The sequence below is a fragment of the Hemibagrus wyckioides genome, linkage group LG21, assembly GCF_019097595.1.
Source record: "Hemibagrus wyckioides isolate EC202008001 linkage group LG21, SWU_Hwy_1.0, whole genome shotgun sequence".
NCBI lineage: Eukaryota > Metazoa > Chordata > Actinopteri > Siluriformes > Bagridae > Hemibagrus > Hemibagrus wyckioides.
In genome coordinates, this window is record NC_080730.1 from 17,900,373 (window position 1) to 17,919,738 (window position 19,366).

At 42.2% G+C, this 19,366-nt stretch overlaps 2 protein-coding genes across 5 annotated transcripts in view; both read right to left on the reverse strand.

Annotated features, from left to right (window-relative positions):
• Window positions 1–727: 727 nt before the first annotated feature.
• LOC131342854 (uncharacterized protein C2orf16-like) lies at window positions 728–4,510 on the reverse strand. The gene is made up of 3 exons (XM_058374099.1): window positions 4,500–4,510; window positions 4,148–4,227; window positions 728–2,785 (listed from the first exon to the last, which is right to left on the reverse strand). Exons 1-3 carry the CDS (start codon window positions 4,508–4,510, stop codon window positions 1,374–1,376), a joined length of 1,503 nt encoding a protein of 500 aa, XP_058230082.1. The 3' UTR covers window positions 728–1,373.
• The window catches only part of LOC131342905 (membrane-associated guanylate kinase, WW and PDZ domain-containing protein 1-like), a 139,717-nt gene continuing 124,602 nt past the window's right edge, over window positions 4,252–19,366 (reverse strand). The window contains exons 15-22 of one of the 4 annotated variants that reach the window (XM_058374208.1): window positions 18,032–18,123; window positions 15,553–15,745; window positions 12,775–13,110; window positions 11,057–11,260; window positions 8,540–8,633; window positions 8,336–8,423; window positions 7,233–7,376; window positions 4,252–5,482 (exon numbers count right to left, since the gene is read on the reverse strand). In XM_058374208.1, the coding sequence (XP_058230191.1) occupies window positions 5,294–5,482; window positions 7,233–7,376; window positions 8,336–8,423; window positions 8,540–8,633; window positions 11,057–11,260; window positions 12,775–13,110; window positions 15,553–15,745; window positions 18,032–18,123 (1,340 nt within the window). In that variant the 3' untranslated portion in view covers window positions 4,252–5,293. The other 3 variants (XM_058374206.1, XM_058374207.1, XM_058374209.1) reach the window with 3 other exon arrangements.

Below are 19,366 nucleotides of genomic sequence, written 5' to 3' on the forward strand. Positions count from 1 at the left end.
AGTATCTTGAAAAACCGCAAGAAGTTTACACCGACACTTGAGTCATGCAAAATTTGTTTTAAAAAAAATTCTTCTTATAATTACAGCATTTTGCATTCATGCGTCAATATACCCTTCTGTTTTGAAATAATCACATCACACAAGCACTGAAACGTGGCTGAACAAACAGTAGGTAGATCGGAACGGCTCCTGAATAATAATCCCCAACCTGCTAACTTCCTTTCTGCCGCTTCTACACGAATCAGAATTATCTGAGGTTGAATCTTGATTAAGAAGTAGTATTAACTTCGTAATGATGAGCGGAAGTTAATTACCTTCTTATGCCTGGATTTTCATCACGTAGAGATTCAAGTAAACAAAAACAAATACACAGATAAAATACAGATATGGATGTGAATAACAATAGAGACACTTCCACAGTATTATGAAAGCTACCTCACATGCCCTGAACTCCTTTCCTCCGGTCTTCGTCTTGTTAGGCTTTTCCGTATCAGAAAACAGAATGTACTCTGCTATTCAGCAGATAACCCTGTAGAAAGAGAGGTGCCTCACTGGATTTTTAATAGATATCTATACCATGGCTAGATTATTCCATCGTTCTTCTCCTTATCATCTTTGAAGTAGGATGGACATATTCTGCCGTATCTTCCAGGCAGTTGGCACTTCCCTGGTTTCCGTCTTTGAAGACGTTTAACATTTAACCTGCTGTACAGACTCCAAATCCATAAAATTAAAGACAAACGTGAAGATCGTGTATATATATTTTATTCTCACATTATCATATTTTAACTTCATGTTCCCTTCATTCTCGTAAAATGATCACCTCTGAATGTACACGTACTGCAAACTGTCAAAAATATACAAATGAATGCAGACTTGTGCTATACTCTGGTCAAATGTGTAAAAATCATTGGCACCGAGGGAGAGAAAGAATGAAATAAAGAAGAAAGACACTGAAAAGTGTAAAGACATGCACAGCATACATGTGAGCACCCGGTGAGGAGAGGTGCTCGGTGCATGGGTGTGGTCTCTGGAACCGAAAAATACTATCATCAGACAGTAGTTCAAAAGACTGCCCTTTATAAAATAAAAACCATCAAGAATGGTACTATTAGGCACATAATTGTTTTCTTTATACGTAGTTGTCAATCTCTGATAGATGTTTGCGAAATTGTACGAAAAGAAAAAAAAAAAGAAACAACCAACAATTCCTGGAACGTACAGCAAAAACCATTCTTCCGCTGTTTGTTACAAGTTCTCAAGTAATCTGTCTAGGAAAACACAGGAATGTCAAATTCATAGCATAGTATACAGGGTCCTCAGAGGAGGGCTTGTATGGAGTGAGGGTGTGTTTGCAGTTCTGCACCAGTCTGTCAAATGCTGAGATCTTTGGAGTTCTCTTTGTAGGCCTTCCTCTTGGGCTCGGGGAGTGTGTTGTTGACTTGGCCATAATTGGACTTGAATTTGCTGTAGTAATTTCTTACACTGCTTTCTTTGTCTTCTTCCCCCGAGTCGACCTCATTTCGGAAACCTCTTGCGGGCAGCATGTCTGGGTCAAGGCTCCTGGCTCGGTAGGAGGTCGCTTCTGGAGAATCCGATCGAGATAATCGGCTCTTTCTCTCAGGAGTGCGACCCCTGAGCAGTGAACTGTACTTCTGGAAAGCTGAGTCAGAGTTGGGGGTTCTGGGGCGGGGAAGCCTCTGTTCCTGGTAGGTTCTCTGGGGCAGGCTGTTCCCATTGTATGTTCTCTCCAAGGTCGAAAAGCGGTCTATTGGCTCTCGGGGGAAAGGATTTCTTTGGGCCAAACCGTCATAGGACTCTGTGCGAAGAGCTTCACTTCGGTTCACGCGGTCATATGACAGTCGGGGTAGCGTGTTGTCATGGTTCAGAGGTCCATAGGACTGCCGGGGGAGGGTGTCGTCACGGTTCCAACGATCATAGTACTGGGGGAGGCTATTACCATTACCAAACTGCCGGGGGAGGATGCTATTACTGTTTAGACGACTGTAGGACTTTCCTGGGAACGTCAGGCCGTTGCCCTGCTGTAAACCATCATATGTTGTCCGTGACAAGGGGCTCTCTCGGTTTAGCTGATCCATCGCAGGCAACTCGTTCAGGACACTGTCCAAGTGGGAAGCAGGCTCAGGAGATGGAGGCTCTTTCAAGCCCACATCCTCATTCCATGCTGGTTTGCCATTGCGTGGCCTGTCTGATAGAGGGTTGGATTGCCGGCGCGGGGATTGGTATCTGGAGCGATATGGTGATCTGTGACGTCGAGGGGACCTATTGCGGTGCCCTGACCGATGTGGTGAATGGTGCCTTTGTGGAGAGGAGCGGCGATGATGGCGCCTTTCCGGCGATCGACCGTGCCGATGTTCGTGTCGGCTGTCCAGCGTGTTGTCGGCGCTCCTTGCCCGGCGCCTCCTCTCCAGTGAATGGTGCCTCCGGTGATGCTGATGGTGGTACGAATCATCCTTGCTGTACCTCTTCTCGCCTCTCTTTTTGTTATTAGCACTGCTGCTACTTTTTTTATTGTGGTGTCTGTCCCTGCCCCGTTTGTCCGGAGAGCGGTGTCTGTGGTTGCTATGGTGATGGTTGGAGCGGTGGCCGTGCTTGCGCTGACCTGACTCGCGTGTCCTCCTGTCCTCATCCCGGGATGTTTTATGAAGGTCTTGTGGAGAGTTGGAATCCAATGGCGGGTGGGGCTGACTGTCAGGAGGTGCCGTGTTCACTTCCGAAACAGTTTGAGCCCTGTTGATGGGGCCGTTGTTGTCGTCGTTGCCGTCTGGAACATACACAAGGAATTGTGTGTAAAATAAAGCAAAAAAATAAGCCCTAGCCTAGCCAACCTCGCCTAGGGTTTAGTTTGTTTTTCACTTGAAACTCTGTTAGTTCAGGAGTGAAAGAACGCGCTACATTTTAGTACTTTTTTCCAATTTTAGCATACTTGATTTAACTTAGCATCTAATTTCCCTAGCTCTTGACGAGTTGAATCCTGTGTATTAGAGGTCTCCGACACCCCAGCTCTAGAGCCATTAACACAGCAAAAAATAGCAGCAACATATCTAGTGGCATGACAAAGTAGTCATTAATCATGCTAGCAAAACCATATGAATCATTTTAGCAGGTGGTAATGGCTTGGCCCTAAAACTAATTCCGGGGAGGAGACAATGAAATATTAGTAATGGGAAGCCAGGATCCAGTGTCTTGTCTGATGAGTGCTGATGATTCAGGCACAGTGTACATGGAATAAATGGCAAATGGTTATGGTACAGCAACGATTTTGAGCAGCGGCTGGGAAGAATTACAGTTTGAAATAAAATTTCTTCTGGGGTTTTAAGGCACACCTATGATTTTTTTTTTTTTTTTACTTTGTAGGCATTCCCTGATAGGATGGTGCAACACTGTAAATATTGTAACGAATCTATAGAAATGAATTCTTGAGGCTGATTTCTTGACTAGTCTTGGCTTATTTTGCTATTGTGAAAAATTTCACTTTTAATCAGTTTTGGTTTCTTGGTTAAATCTACATATAAGTATATGAAGCAAACTGTTTGCCTTGTTCATATTTGAAATGTCTTTGCACAGTAATAATTGTTTGCTTACACTGGATCTGTCCGTCTTTCCACATTCGTGACCCGTTTCTGTCTTTAACAAACGCACACGCCTCCTGAACCGCCCCGCTTGTGACTTCTGTTACTACACTATTCAGCTGTTTTTGGGTTCCTTCCAGTTTTGCTCCATCCTACCACTTACTAAATAAAGTCACTGCCATGCTGTCGATACTCTGGAAGAAGCAGTGATCAACTGCACGCATGTTAAAGTGTGTTGTGGGAAAAACAAGTCACATCTAGTGAGATCATTCTGATTCAGTGGCTAAATCTGTCCAATTGAGGACCTGATATTAAAAGATCAGATATTTGTCTGTCATATCAAGGCAATTTGTGTCACCTCAGCCTGTAGATGTGGTATGGACAAATTTCAGCAAGGCAGGAATGTAGACCACGTGTGATTAAATGCACAAGTCCATCGACTTTTCACAGAAATGAGAGGAATGATCACATAACCGCACTGCAATGCATTGTTGGTGAATGGACAGAATGAACAATGACGGCACGGCACGGACATGGACACGGCAGCTACAAACCGTGGTCTGGTTTTGGAAGAAACCAGCCTCTCCTGTCTTTTCGTTTCTCGCCGTGGCTGTGGTTTGTGGTGCGGCCATCGCTGCGAGAGGAGGTAGAGAGACCACCACAACCGATTTAAACCAGAAAAGAGAAAGAAAGAAAGAGAAGCAGATCATTTAGACACCAGAAACCAACAAGAATTGATTTTTTTTTTTTTTTTTGCAATGGAAAATGTGTTTATTTTGTTCAAAGAGAGATTGTCCATAAAATGCCCCCACCATTGAGTGAAAAATAAACATTAACAGGACAGAGATATCCAGAACACCCAAAAACAACATATACACCAACCCAGCAGCAGACAGATAGATAGACCCAGCTTCCATAGACAAATGTGCAGCACACACACAGAGCCAGTAACAATGTACATCGCAAACAGAAAATGGCAACGAACATAAAGAAAAAAAGAAAAAATAGTACAAAAATATACAAAGATAAAAAAAAATCACATTCTGACACAACTTGACAAAATACATGGGGGAAAAAAAAACGTGAAAACACTGTCAGTCGAGATATAACAGTTACGACGAATCTTCCATAAATATTATGGAATATGGAAAATTTTTTTTTTTTTTTTTTTACTGAACACGCCATGCAGCAACAGACGTTACGGCTGGACTGAAATGACACAACCTAGCGACGAGAGCGAGCAGAATTACTGACTGAAGCGTCTGTGGACATCGACTAACGCGTGGCAAAGTCCGTGAACGGCTCTACTACAGTATCTCGGTGGAGAGGGTACGAGGATGCTTTAATAGTCTCTTAAAGTCTTCTCAGTAGCGTACATTCACCTTCAATAAATAGCATAAATATGTTACTTACACTGACTCCAGACGCTCATCAAGTTTGATTTATCAGCATAAAAATCTATAACTCATCCAGGACTCTGAGAAGTATTAAATCCAGTTTTACTTTTAGAAATTCATCTTTTTACAGCCTGCGACTTTTTTTTTTTGTGATAGCATGTGCCCAAGGAGTTATTTTCCCAGCGTCCCCCTGCACAGAAAAGGCAACATGAAGAAGACCATCACCAAACAGCAGGAGGCCATGACAGAGAGCTGGCACGAGTGTGTGGGGAGGAGGAAGAGGAGAGGAGAGTTGGTGGTCTGTCATGGTGTGAAGACTGGCGAGAAAGGGATGTTTTCATAGATGGACCCACCATATTCGGGTACAGATCCATCACCGCGCTTCAGCACCAGGTGTGCCGTCCGGCCGCCGCTCTTGATCAGCTCGATGGCGCGAGTGTGCTTCATGCCTTTGGTGCTCTCGCCGTTAATCTCCAAAATCTCATCCCCTACCTGAGAGAGAACAGGAAACATCACTCACAATTTTTTTTTACATCAATTCATACATTATTTCAGAAAGAATCTGTTCAAAACATCAACAGAAGCTTGCTTATTATTTTCTCAGTGTTTTTCAGATTAAATGAATGTTTGACGACCCAGATGTGTGTATCAGCAGGTACTGAGTAACTCGGAGCGAGAAGAGTAAAGATCACATGCTGATCACAAAAAATATTCCCCATAAATTTACTTCATTCCATGTATTTGAACCATGGTAGGAATGCGATGCTAAAGCTGGGAGAAATTCAGTCGGAAAAAATCTGATCAAAACGTTTTCATCTGTATACAGCTCCATATGACTGATGTCTCTGTGACATCTTTTAGCCATCATCCCCTTCTTCCTGGTCTCATCCTCAGATCTTTCTACTACTGGTGACTTTTTTTTTTTTTAACTTTCCTATTTCCTGTTTGACTGTTAAATGTAAACAGGGACAGATTTACACCCAGGTGCTTATTTCCACTCTGAACTCTTCTTCTGTGGCATTTTCTTTCATATGTGGATTCATGAATATTTGATTTTTTGACTAGACACTCAACTTGGCATCGTATCCTTTTTGAACTGATATTATAGGGATTTTTTTTCCTAATGGTTAGATCTTACTTTATCATGTGCCAAGAAAAACAAAACTAAAAACGTTTCCTTGTATTCATATTTGAAATGAAAAACAAATGAACGCGACACAAACGGACCGAAGATGATGTAGAAATGAAGAACATCATCATACAAGAGCGAAAGCACAGAAACTTGCTCAGATATAAAGGGAAAAAAGGCAAAGTAAGAATCCTTTTGTTCTATTTTTCTCTCTGCCTCAGGTTATCTGTCAGTCCTGTTCTCCAGGGAAACACCACTTTGGCAGTGTTCCTCTGTTCCTGACACCTTCTTGCCATGCTTCCAGAGCCGGAGAGAGTATCTTTACACTCTCAGTCTCGCACCTCCATCTCATCTCATCTCCATCTCCATCTCCAACGCTAACTAGCAGCCTGGACTGTCTATACACCTCGTTATCTATTGCTAACCACAGCTACGAGTGACCGTTCCACTGACCTGAATCGGAAAAACAGGAGACCGAACTCGTCACTTTTCTCTCCATTACTCTGAGCCTGAAATCTTCCCCTACATCCAGCTCATAGCACATGGAGCTCTTATACGTCGGGCTGCTTTGCTAATCTCTTATATGCTACTCTCACAGATTTTTATTCAGTTATCTTTGATTTGTTTTATCCTAGACGGTGTTTCCCTCGGGAGTCAGGTAGGAATTCACCCTGGAGTTGTAATGAAATATAATAATATTGAATCTTGAAAGTTAAAGCTTCTGGTTTCAGTATGATAGAATATTTGTCAGATTCAAAACAGTTTCTTGGTCTGTGTCCCATCATGCACGATTCATCAAAGTTAGTGACAAAAAAAATTCCTGGTTTCCCAGAATGTTAGCAGGAAGACGTCAGGAAGGTTTCAGTATCTCTGCCATGTGTTTTTTACTTAATATACTGCTGAATGGTTCGGTTTATCGCTGTGAGACTTAGAGATATTCCTCAAGTTCAAACAGGGATAAGTGTGTGTGTGTTTCATAGACAGCTCATCAGGTTAGGGAAGGAGTTGATGCTGATGTTAGGGGAAGATGAACCACAAAAATATCCAGCAGTGTGGACAGGACCATGGGTTCATCAAAGAAGAAAGAAGATCTGATGATCTGTACAGACGAACCCTCATCTTGCCGCTTCGCACTGCTGCTCCGTCTTCAGCCAGCCTCAGCACGTACAGGTCCATGTTGTATTCGCGTCCTCCACGCAGACTAAACCCGAAGCCTTTACTGTCTCTCTCCAGGTCCACGGAGTACAGCTCCCCCTCCTAAACACACACAACACAATTGAACATGCATGCAGACATCCACATGTATATAAAAACAAATACTTTATTAAGCTCAAGGTCAGAAGGTCATAGTGTGTGTGTGCAAGTGTTTTCCTCTCATTTAAAGCTCAGAGCTCTGGTTTCCAAATTCACCTGCAGGAAAGTCACCCACTGAGCTGATAGCGGTGATGACTGAGCTACGGCATGAATAATAGATAACAGCAGCCCTGGTGTGTGTGTGTGTGTGTGTGAGGGTTGGAAGTATTTTTGGTTTGGGATAAAGTGGAAAGAGGACGGGGGGCATCTCAAAAGCACCACAGCGAACAAAATGCGAGGACGTAAACACCTAGAGGAAGGTGGCGGAAGACTTCAATTTATTTTTCAATTCAACGTTAAATAACTTTCAGAAAGTTTCAGATGTTAAAGATGATTACTCTCTCTACACAAATGTACACCAACTCACTCTTACACAGCTAGTCCCAGCAGTCACGTCAGTAGCTTTGTACAACACACCGCAGATTAAAAGACATTTGCTCACGGGCCAAAAGGTGAAAAGACAAACCACTGTTTCAGGTTTAAGTCAAAAAACAGCAGGAATGAATTAGCAAGTGGAGAATGAAATGCTCAGAAATAATAAAGCTAAAAAAGATCAGCTTTAGCCAGCAGCACTTTCTGTGAAAACTGAAAAAAGCTGACTCTAAGACTGATCTACAATATTGAAAAGTCAATACCTGGTGTGTATTGTGTAAGTGGTGTTTATTGTGTACCTGGTTTGTAGTATGCACCTGGTGTGTAGTGTGTACCGGTGTGTGTTGTGTACCTGGTGTGTAGTGTGTACCTGGTGTGTATTGTGTACCTGGTGTTTTCTGTACCGGTATGCGTTGTGTACCAGGTGTGTAATGTATACCTGGTGTTTTGTGTACCTGGTGTGTCGTGTGTACCTGGTTTGTGGTGTGCACCTGGTTTGTAGCTTGTGTAGGAGCAGGAGGAGGAGGAATTTGAGGCGCTTTGAACTCGAAAGACTCCTGTTTTGGTTTGCTGTTGTTTCTGAGATAAAAAGACAAAATTCATGTTAACTGGAAAATAAATAAATAAAGACACAGACAGACAATTAAATAGTTTTGTGGTTTGACAGCTTGTGTGTGTTTGTGTGTGTCCCCCACCTTGGCTCAGGTGCAGTTTGCTGTTGAGGTGTGTGTGTGGTAGTGATGGTGGCGATCTTCTCAGCGTTGGTCAGCAATGCTGCGTTTGATGATTCTGGGGACGAAGAGAAATGGACTGTTATGAACTCAGAGAGAGAAAGAGAGAGAGAGGCAGGAAAATTGAGAAAATGACTTTGCACTTTTTCAGAGTGATACAAGGTTCTCAGAGTTCTGCCTGAGAAAAACGTTTTCAATACACTGCAATGCTAATGCATAAACACACTATACAGATTAAAGCTAGGCTCTCTCTCACACACACACACACACACACACACACACAGCTGAGGTGTACCGAAGTTTAAAAATGAACCAATCCATCACAGCGAGCCAACACTGTCACCGCAGCTGCTGGATTTCATTCTACACAGATGCACAGAAATAAAGGTAACAAACTGTAAGGTTCCTCGTCTCGTTCTGGATTCTCTGCACTTTTAGAATATATTCTGAACTCAAATTTGCATTTAAGCTACTTATTCTACAAGTATAGTTTCTTAAAAGCTTTTTTTAATGAAATGTTTCAATCTGTGAAATAAACCTGTCAATCATTCACACCTTCACAAGGACTCAATAAAACTGGACTTTAATTCATTCCTCCAAAGCAGTCATTAGGGTGCAGGTCCATCTCAACTGGACCAGTCTGTGTCACCATCCTCACTGTGTGTGTGTGTGTCTCTCCATCTACCTATCCCCCTGCGCCCCTCTCTGTCATTTCCACTCCGTTGATCATAGCAGGCTTTTGTTTTTCACTCGTTCTGTGCCCCCCCCCCCTTCCTGTCATTGCTGAAAAATTCGGCGCAACAATTCACGTGTCTCAGGCACAAGAGATGTTGTTGGAAGATAAATATACACCGAGCCAGAAGAAAGAAAGACGCATTAGAAACATTGGCAGGAGGACAAAATTACCTCCACTGGTCTCAGTCACTGTGCATACACACCAAAAGAAGATGAAACGCTCTATCCTTCTCCTCTGATTAAAGCTCAGACAGATGCCACAGGCGACAGAGAGTTCGCCGTCGTAAATTATAGCTGAACGGGATCTCACTGAGTGCATCCTTTCTACACTCCTTACTCTGCCATGCTGCGATCTTTCCACTCCAAGCATCTTATTCTGGATCGCTTGTTCGGGGAATCAAAGTTCTCCCCTCTGTGTAGAACATATTGCTTCCTTCAGCTCGTTCTCTCTTTGTTACGCCGCTCTTAATTAAAGCCGAACTTCCGGCCCAGTCCAGGGTCTGGCTACACACCTACACACGCTCTTAGAGCAATAAGCTCTAGAGACGAAAACAAACTGGAGTGGAACTGGCTCACTCTTGGCCTGAGCTTATTCTTGGCTCTAATGGAGAATTAACAGCTAAATGAGAAAAGAGGTGTGGGATAAGAGTGGGAGCAGGTTTATATGTCAGAGTATACAATAAAAAATTTGTCAATTAGGATAATCAAATAAACAGGCGTCAGGTAAAAAAGAAGCCATGCGCATCTCAATACATGATCAGGTGCATTTAAAGGACTTAAAGATATAATCTCATTTAGAACTGTTAAAATGGGATCAGACAGAAGCCAGGCCCACTTCACAGAAGCATAGGATCTTGATTTCATCAATGAAACAGATCCTGACTGAGGCTTCGCCACAACGAGGACTCACAGAGACTGAAAGAAGATTAACAGAAGCCACACCTCCTTCACTACCATTGACCTATATGATCCACAACACACCTCTTTTACTTGGTCTGACAGAGGCCACACCTCTTTTATGGGGTCTGACAGAGGCCACACATCTTTTACTGGATCTGACAGAGGCAACATCTCCTTTACTGCATTTGACAGAGGACACACATCATTTACTGGGTCTGACAGATGCCACACCTCTTTTACTAGGTCTGACAGAGGCCACACCTCCTTCACTGGGTTTTTAACAGAGGCCAGACCTCTTTTACTGGGTCTGAGAGAGGTCACATCTTCACTGAGATTGACAGGGGTCTCACACAGGCAATGACTCCTTTTTTAGGACTGGCAGGGGCCACATTTCTTACAGGGTCATGGGCCACACCTCGTTCACTGCATCAAGACCTCATTCACTGGATCTGACAGAGGCCACACCTCCTTCACTGGGTCTTACAAAAGCCACATCTCTTACATTAAGACAGCCAGGGTCACAGTCCACACCTCTTTCAGTGCGATTGACAGGGCTCTGACAGAAGCCACACATCTTTCACTAAGACTGATCTTTCACGAAAACCTCCCTTCATGGCCACTGACAGCCCTAAGGTCACAGATCCCTTATAGACACCACAGGCCACACCTCCTTCACTGAAACTGATGGTACTAAAGTGTATTTATTGAATATATTTTTACATTTAATAAACACAAGTAATAAAGTGAGCTGTGTATTTGTGTGTGTGCGTGTGTGAGTGAGCCAATACGACACACACACACGGTTAAAATATGTTAAAACATGTTAAAATATTCTGCACATCTCACCATCTCCTGGAATGATGCGCAGCGCGACCGTGTTTCCTGCCTCTTTGATCAGGTTGACGATGTCCGAGTGGGACTTGTTGGTGATGGAGCAGCCATTGACTGCAAGGATGCGATCTCCCACTTTCAGCTTCCCGCAGCGATCCGCTGGACTGCCCTCAATGATCCTCCCTATTTTATGAGGCATGGCCACACATGTGTTTCCAGCTTTTTTTGCATTTGCAAAATGGTGTTCATTAAAAAAAAGAAGAGATCCATACAGAGAGAGGGAGAGAAAGACAGGGAAAGGAGAGACAGAGAAGGCAAAGGGGTTAATACACCAAGCCACCCAGGATGACAGTGTAATACAGAATGATGATAATGATTAGAGCTTCGTTACAGCCCAACTCCCTAAGAGAGAAAGCATGTGAGACAGCGAGAACGGCAAGAGAAAGTAAGGAAAGAAAAAGACTACCACTTTTGTCATTTTTTTAAAAGGTGGAAAGTATTAACTCAGCCCTGAACGATGAGAGCAGGAGGTGAAGTTTTGCCATTTAAATACATCAAGCGTCTCATATTTAGCTTTCATAATCTTTTCAAATCCAGTCTCTAAATTATTCACTCCATCTTTTCAACCTCGAAAAACTGCATTCCAGACTCAGGCTCATCCCTGTAGAGCTATGCATTATGCCCTCACTGTGCTTGTGTGATGAATTATGGAGAACGCAGAAATAAATTATGAAGATGCTTTAGGGGTAAAAAAAAACAAAAAAAAAACATGCACATTGTACAGGGCTGAAGCACGAGGCTTGCTTGCATGTAGAAGATAATTACACAGCTAGCAAAAGTCACTCGATCCTCCACAGACACATTTAGCTGGAATGTTGAAACAACAAATGAATAAATTAGCAGAAAAATTCACTCTTGGCTCATCTACACGTTATATAGACACTTTAAAGTATTAAGAAGATTAACCTTGGGATTAAGTGTAAAACATGCTATACTGTGAATATCCTTGACATCAGCAAGCCTTTTACTCTATTAAATAAGATGCACTGTAATATGTGCTCTATGTAATTTCTTTGAAATATGGCCTTGTGTGCAGCACAAAGAACCGAATACATAAGACTCTCAGCATCTCTGGCTTTGCCCTGAGGCTTTCTTTCCACCCACACGCTTTACTGCCCTGTGCCTCCATTCTTCATTACTGAGAATGCTGCTTCCCTCACTCTTCATTCCTCTCCAAGATGGAAACCCTTCATCGCTTGCTGTGTGCTCTGTCGGAGGTGAGGAGCTCTGGTTTTCGGCTTCACCAGGACATCTGCTCATAAACTCAGCAAACAGACTAAAATCGCTCGGTGTAAACAGCTTATTGGAAACAGAGAGTTTCCTCCATTCTTGCTTTTTTCCCAGGCTGAACTCTGCTATTCTGTGGCTGTGAACACTATCAGTGGTGTTTGTCCCTGAATTTTACAATTTTCTCTTTATATGTCAAGTGGACATGCAAGAAAAACACAGAAAGAAACCCAAAGGTGACCCAAAGCCAGTGGAAATTTTCTTCCTGAGACCACAAACCCTCATCATCATTATATTACCAACAGGAAGAGAAGAATAAGATGCTTGGAGGTGTGCTGTGATAGGAAAATAATCAAGATGAGTGGTTACTGTTACCATCCTGATGTGCTTTATTTTCCTAGAACAGCACATACTTTTACTCTTCTTAAACCACAGTAATTTCTCACCGAAAGTCGTTCCCGCATCGGGTCTGGAGACGGATGAGACGATGACGAAACCGAAGCCCTCGTTCTCTCCACGCCGGATCTCGACGTCATACGGCTGGATCGCACTGGGAACCACACTGCTGTTGACTCCTCCTACACCTCCACCACCTCCTCCTCCGCCACCGCCTCCACCTCCGCTGCCAATACCGCTGGTGGAGCCTGAGCCCGAGCTGACTGTGTTCAGAGAGTTCTGGCTGCCCTGAGGCGTGCGCTTGTCTTCAGTCAGAGACGCGGCCTGGGTGCTGCTGTGATGGGACGATGCCGGAGACGGGGGAACCTCACCGTCCACCTTCGTCACTGAGGAGCAGGACAGAAATATTACAAAACAACTACTTTAACAGCTCTATAAATTGTAAGAGAATAATCTGATTACCATATGGTGCAATTCAATCTTCGCCATTAAAGTAAATATTGATATTAACAGATCAATATTATCTCTGTTCTAGAAACATCAATCATCATTTGGTGCTTTCTAGTGATGTATATATTAAAAAAAACAACATAATGGAGCGTAATCATATTGCACCTCTCTTGTTTAGGAACAAAATGACATTTTAATTAAATTCTGTACATTGTTTTTAAAATACTAGCTTATCAAGTTGCTGTATTCGGGACAGAGTTTCTGGCTTTGTTGAGCGACATGAACATAACTGTGAAAAATGAGTAAAATCACTCAGCTTTAATGAAGGGAGATAATCAATGCTGCTTTGACAGAGCCAATAAAATACTCTTTATGTACTCTTTATGAACTCCCAAACTGCTGATACTTAAACTGGCAGAAATGACTGTTTTCCTGACACAAGACCTTTGTTTGGTGAGCTTTAGAGCGTTTAAGAACATTGCTTGTTGCGGAGATAAACTTTCCAGGCGTCCCTTTAAGTTGATAGCGAGTTAACAAGAGCACCGAGGCAACCAGCCAGGAAGATGTTCTGCACCGCTGCTTGTTCGAGATTTATTGCATTTAGTTCTTCTTTCTATTGCTTCTACTGTAGATGTTACACCAAAATCAGATTTCTGTTCTGCACGCAGGAATCATCATATGTTACCGCTCGTTATTATAACACAGTTCCCATTAAGAAATAAAAACCAGATCAATAAGGAATCAGCACTTCCTCGATATGATCCGTCTCTGGATATTTGCAAACCACCAAATTCGTTACATAAAATCCTTTCCAGATAAACAATACAGTTGACTCCATTTTGCTGCAGTCCAATAATAACTCTCAGGTCTCCGAGGGGCAAGTTGACCTATTTTCATTTCCCTACAGTCCATTGGCTCCACCGTCACGGAGCAGACATGGAGCATGACGAGCACAAGCCGGTGTTTTGGACGCAACGGAGGAAGATTCATGAGCTGAAAATCATTTAGCGGAGCTCCATCATGTCATCTTGTCTAAAGTCTGGACCTTCTCATCAGCAGGCGGGACGTGTGTGTGTGTGTGGAGACTGGAGCATGCTCGATTACGTTTAGGATCGTTGCTCACTTCCCAGCAAGGCCACAGACATTTCACACCAGCAGTGAATGCTTCTAACATGGTTCCCGCCTGCTTAAATGAGGTGTGGATGACATTTAAGGTGCAAATCAGATGAAGCCAGATGGTTTTTTTTTTCTTTGGGGAAGGTCTACATTTACTGCCTTACAGTTTCATGCTTTCTTGGGTCCAGCGCTTGAGATTACTAAAGCGCTCGGGTAGGTAAATCAGGTAATTAACTCGGGTAGGTGAGTCAGGTACAGGGTTTTAGAGTCGGAATACGGTGATGCCGAGCCGATTCCAGTGTCCACGGGTTAGGCTGCAGGCTTTGTAAAACAGACCCGGAGCTGGATCATCAACGGATACTTCATTAATATGTAGCGTGAACTCTCATTTAAATAAAATCTGTCCTGTACAGATGAATAATTAGACGATATTCTGAATTATTCATACTATCATTAAAATAGTGCAGTTACATTAGGAAGGCAGGTCTGGGGCTGTAACATAAACGTACACAGGCTGGGATATGCATCAGGATATAACACGTATTCCAAATGGTTTTGCTAGACAAATCCAGATGTAAATGTTTATTACTTCATGTTGGTGTTACCAGAAACAACTTTGCTCTAATCCTCTATTTCACAGGGTGAACAATAAACATCTGTTACTCTACACGAAGTGACGGCACAAGCCGCGAAAGCGGTAAAGCAACAATTCGAATCCGAACTCATCTTTTGTCAGTTTTGCACAAATTATAGTGACGCATCCAATTGATTGACCTTTGGGAAAACATGGAAATTCTTACATTATTAGAAAGTTTCTTTATGGCTCACACTATTTGAAAGTTTCTTTATGGTTCTTCATCCATATTATTACAAAGAAGTCTTCTTTAACAGTCTTACAGACAATTTCAGGTTCTTTGCATTCTCAAGAACGTTTTCAGTTAAATAAATTCCAATATTTTTGGTCTGGGAAACTTACTGTAGCCTGAATTGGCCTAATGAATGGATCTAGAAAATTCCTACAACCTTGGAAAAAAAAAGAAAGTTCTTCAAAGCAAAACAGGTTCTAATTGAAATGCTGATCTGATAAGGAACACTCTTGGATATTGTGCTTCCAAAGGAACAGGCCATGAAGGTTTTAGTTTGGTGGTTGGTCACTTTTACAGAAATCTCTGGAAATCTCTGAGTGGAAATCTCAGAAAAAGTAAAACCTTTTCTCATAGACTGGTGCACTGAGGTGGCAGTGGCTCTGCATCATTTCTCACCTCCGTATCCTGTCTTGCGTCTGACAGTCAGGTTGACGTGGCCCTGCTTGGCTGCCTGCTGCATGAGCTGTACAACAAGCTGATGGGATTTACCCACCACTGCCGTCCCGTCCACGCAAATCAGCTCATCTCCGGAGCGCAGGCGGCTGTCTTCATCTGCGGCGCCGTACTTCACAATGTGGCCGATGTAAATCTGGAAAGAAAGAGGAAGGTGAGTTCTAGAGACTTGAACCCATTTTTAAAAAGTTGCTTTTTTCTACACTCAGATTGTATAATAGTGTTACAGGTCTACGTGTCCTTGTGCAGCTTGGGTTGGCTCCAAGTAAACTATTTTTTTTGGCTTAAATTAAGTGTAACGGACTCAACTAAAAGAATTTGTCTGGATGTCTTTAGTGTTGGCTGCATTTCTGTGCTGAAATTTTGGTTCAGTCATGATTAAACTGATGACTGGTGCTCACCACACGATTACGCTCCTCATGGACCTAATCCCTGTGGAAACACTCGGGCCGAGTAACCAGCATGTCCATTTGAATGAGATTCAAACTAATTTGGCATCGTCAATGGAGAGCATGGGTGGTCCAGGAGATATTTTTCTAAGACAATGAAGCCAAGCTGAAGGCAAACTCACACTCACATACACTCTAGATTGAGGCTTTTATAATGTGGCAATCTGCACACTGTACATGGAAAGGGTTGTCATGAGCAAACCACAAAGGCCGACGGTGAAACCTGCCAAGTTACATTTGGAGCCACAAAAAGGCTCTGGATTCATCTTCCTAACCATGTGAGAGAAAAGTCACAGTCTTCAAAAGAGCCAAGAGCCTTTGTCTGCGCTAATTATAATATTTAATGGACAGCACAAAGGATAAAGCGGCTCTTATTCATCAAACCTGTAGAGGAACGAACACAGATTCGAACAGAATTGAGGCTAAGGAAAATGTCCGCGTCAGATTCATTAAAACTAGTTAAAGGATGTATCGTCTTCAACAGCGCGAAATTAAGCTTCTGCTCACTTTACCTTCATATACGTTAGACATGACAATACCCCAGTTTATCTAAGTGTAGCCCAAGATCCGAGGAAACAAATTACAAAATAAAACCATTCCATCGAAGCAGAGTTGCTTTTGTCTGATCTCACTGCAAATAAATGAACAATTATGAAATAGTGATTTCTCTCTCTCTCTCTTTTTTTTTTGAAGCTGTTTGAAGCGACAATCAGTCCACAAACTGGACCATTTCAATCATCTGCAATTATATACACTCTATTCAGAGTTAGGCGTGTATTCATTTCATTCCTAAAACAGGTCAGAACTGACTGAAGTCCTTACAAATCTGTATTTTGTGTCAACAAAATGCTGAAGGAAACCAATTAAACACTGAATCACAGACAACCACAATAAATAAAATGGTGTCTGGTGGGTTTGATTAGAATCTCCAAAACTCCACATCCATAGCTGATGCTCCAATGACTCAATTAAAGCTGATAAAGAGCCATGTCGTCACCACAGATTCATGATTACAAACTGACACTAAAGCTAAACCTTTCTGTGTGTACGCATCTGATTGTTATATGCTGTTAATTTTTCATGCAGTTAAAATGTGGTAAGATGCAGTAAAAATCACACCAGAGATGAATGTGATAAAGAAAGAAATTAGATTTGACCAAAACTGTTCATCATATTTAAAGAGAGAAAATACATATATCGTTATTTTTCCGGAATGTGCCAGGCATGTCCTTGACAAACAAATCTGCTGAAGCACACAAGTCAAAATGCTGAGATTCAGGATGAAATGTCAGATGTAGCGTGTGCTGTGAATAGTCAGGGCCTTCGAGAACGACATTGCTCATGTTTTCATTGCAAAGCTAAGCAGTAGCTAATTTGTATTACTGACTGCGCTTGTGATAAACTGCTTCATAATGATGCACGGCTCGAAGGCTGAAAGACTGTATGGCATGCGTGATATTTATTGTAGCGTATAAAATGAAACGGCTGATCTCTGAGCGCATGGTTTGTGCTACTGGGGGAAAAGGGGGGGAAGTTCACACAAGTGTGCTCAAGTCTTACAGCTGTAGTGTATTTATGAGCACTTTGATTATTAATAGGCTTGGAACAACATTTTTGGTGCCAACCGCATGACTTTTCTATTTGACTATTTTCAAGATATTTGAAACTGAAATATTTTAGGATTTTGAACTGTTTTCCCATGTAACTGTTTAAATGAAGTGTAAAGTTGAACTACTGAAGTTTTGTCATTCTATGTGGAAGTCCAGAAAGGAAGAAAGAAAGAAGCAAGGAAGGAAAGGTGTATGCTCAACAGTGAAATAATGCCGATTCTGATCAGTGTATCATTTCTCCAAAATTAGGACTCCCTTGGTTACTCCAGCAGTAACAGGAAGTGTACTTTAATACTATTTTAACATAGAAGCATATTAAATAAATAAAAGTGAAAAGATGTGAATGAAAAAATCCACACTCACAGGCTCTCCTGGTTCATTCCCTCCAAGGATCCGGAAACCGAAGCCTGTGTCCTTCCTCCACAGAAAGATATCCTGCTCCTGGTAATCTGGCACTGAAAAGGAAGAAGTAACCCAAGGCCATGGTCAATTCACCTGCAGCATGACGCAAATGGTCTTAATCATTCCCACTGTTCTGCGCTCTCAGGTTCAGCAGCAGCCATGAATGCCAGTAAAAAAGCGGCAGCAGCGCTAATAATGTCATCATTTTAACAGTTGCACCTGGGGTTGGACCCAATCAGAATTACGGTCAGGTTCAATTTTTCATAAGGCCTTACAATCGACAGGCCAGCCTGCAGCGGCAGCTATTACCCTGTGAAAATGATCCTGTAAATCATTGCAGCCTGAATGCAGTAATAATGGACTAGCAGAAATGCACAAAGAGTATAATGCAACATATATCTTATTTACTCAGGCTTCTCATACAGTGACAGGAATATTCAGTCATTTAGTAAATCAGTGATTCGTAAATGACTAAAGAGCCCAGGCCATAAGATAATGACCAGTTTTGCCCAGAATGTGAACTACATTTTCAACTGAATATGTATTTAAAGGTATTTTCACATATTCAGCATATTGGTCTCTTTGAATCGAACCCTGGTGCATTCTGGAGATATGAAGGAAAAGAAAATAAGCTCTGGATGTGATACACAAAAATATTTAAGATATAATTTACGTATAGTCATCTAATCCTTTATTGACCCTATGTTCTCCGTGCCTGAGTGACTTATGATTTATATGCTCACTTGATCAAGAAATCAGCCCTACGCATCCCTTGTCAATTTTTAGCTTTTATTAAATGTAGTGAGGGGGAAAAAAAAAGCCAAATCGAACAGAAATTAAACAAAGTAAAATGTTGCTCTGGATTAAAACGCACACAGGCAGCCTTCTTCAGAGTTCTTTTAAATGCTGTAATCCAAGCTTGATGCCCTCAGTCTTCTGATCTTGAGGTTCAAATCAGAGGACTAGCCAATATGTACTATTGTTCCTAGTCAAATCACAGTCTAGATGACTTCCAGAACTTCCCTCCTTGTCTATGAGCCTACACCAGCAGGATGTCAACCGTTAGGGTGCTGAAAGGATTCTTTGCCATATGCTTCCTATATGATGCTACTCCTATATGTGTAGCTTCACAAAGTCTTCCAAGATGGTAATTAACAAGACTCTGTAAACACATGGTTACTCGTGCTGTATCAGCTTTACTTTATTGGGAATAACAATCTAAAATGTGTGCCGGAAGCAAACTGGCAAATCGCCAAGGAACATCTCGTTGACATTATCATCAGATCAAGAGGGAGC

Excerpts from the sequence above, each read along its gene's own strand:
- LOC131342854 (XM_058374099.1), bottom strand. Across the intron at positions 2,786-4,147 it reads TCTTCCAAAACCAGACCACG|ACGGCAACGACGACAACAAC; the intron begins GTTTGTAGCTGC and ends TGTATGTTCCAG.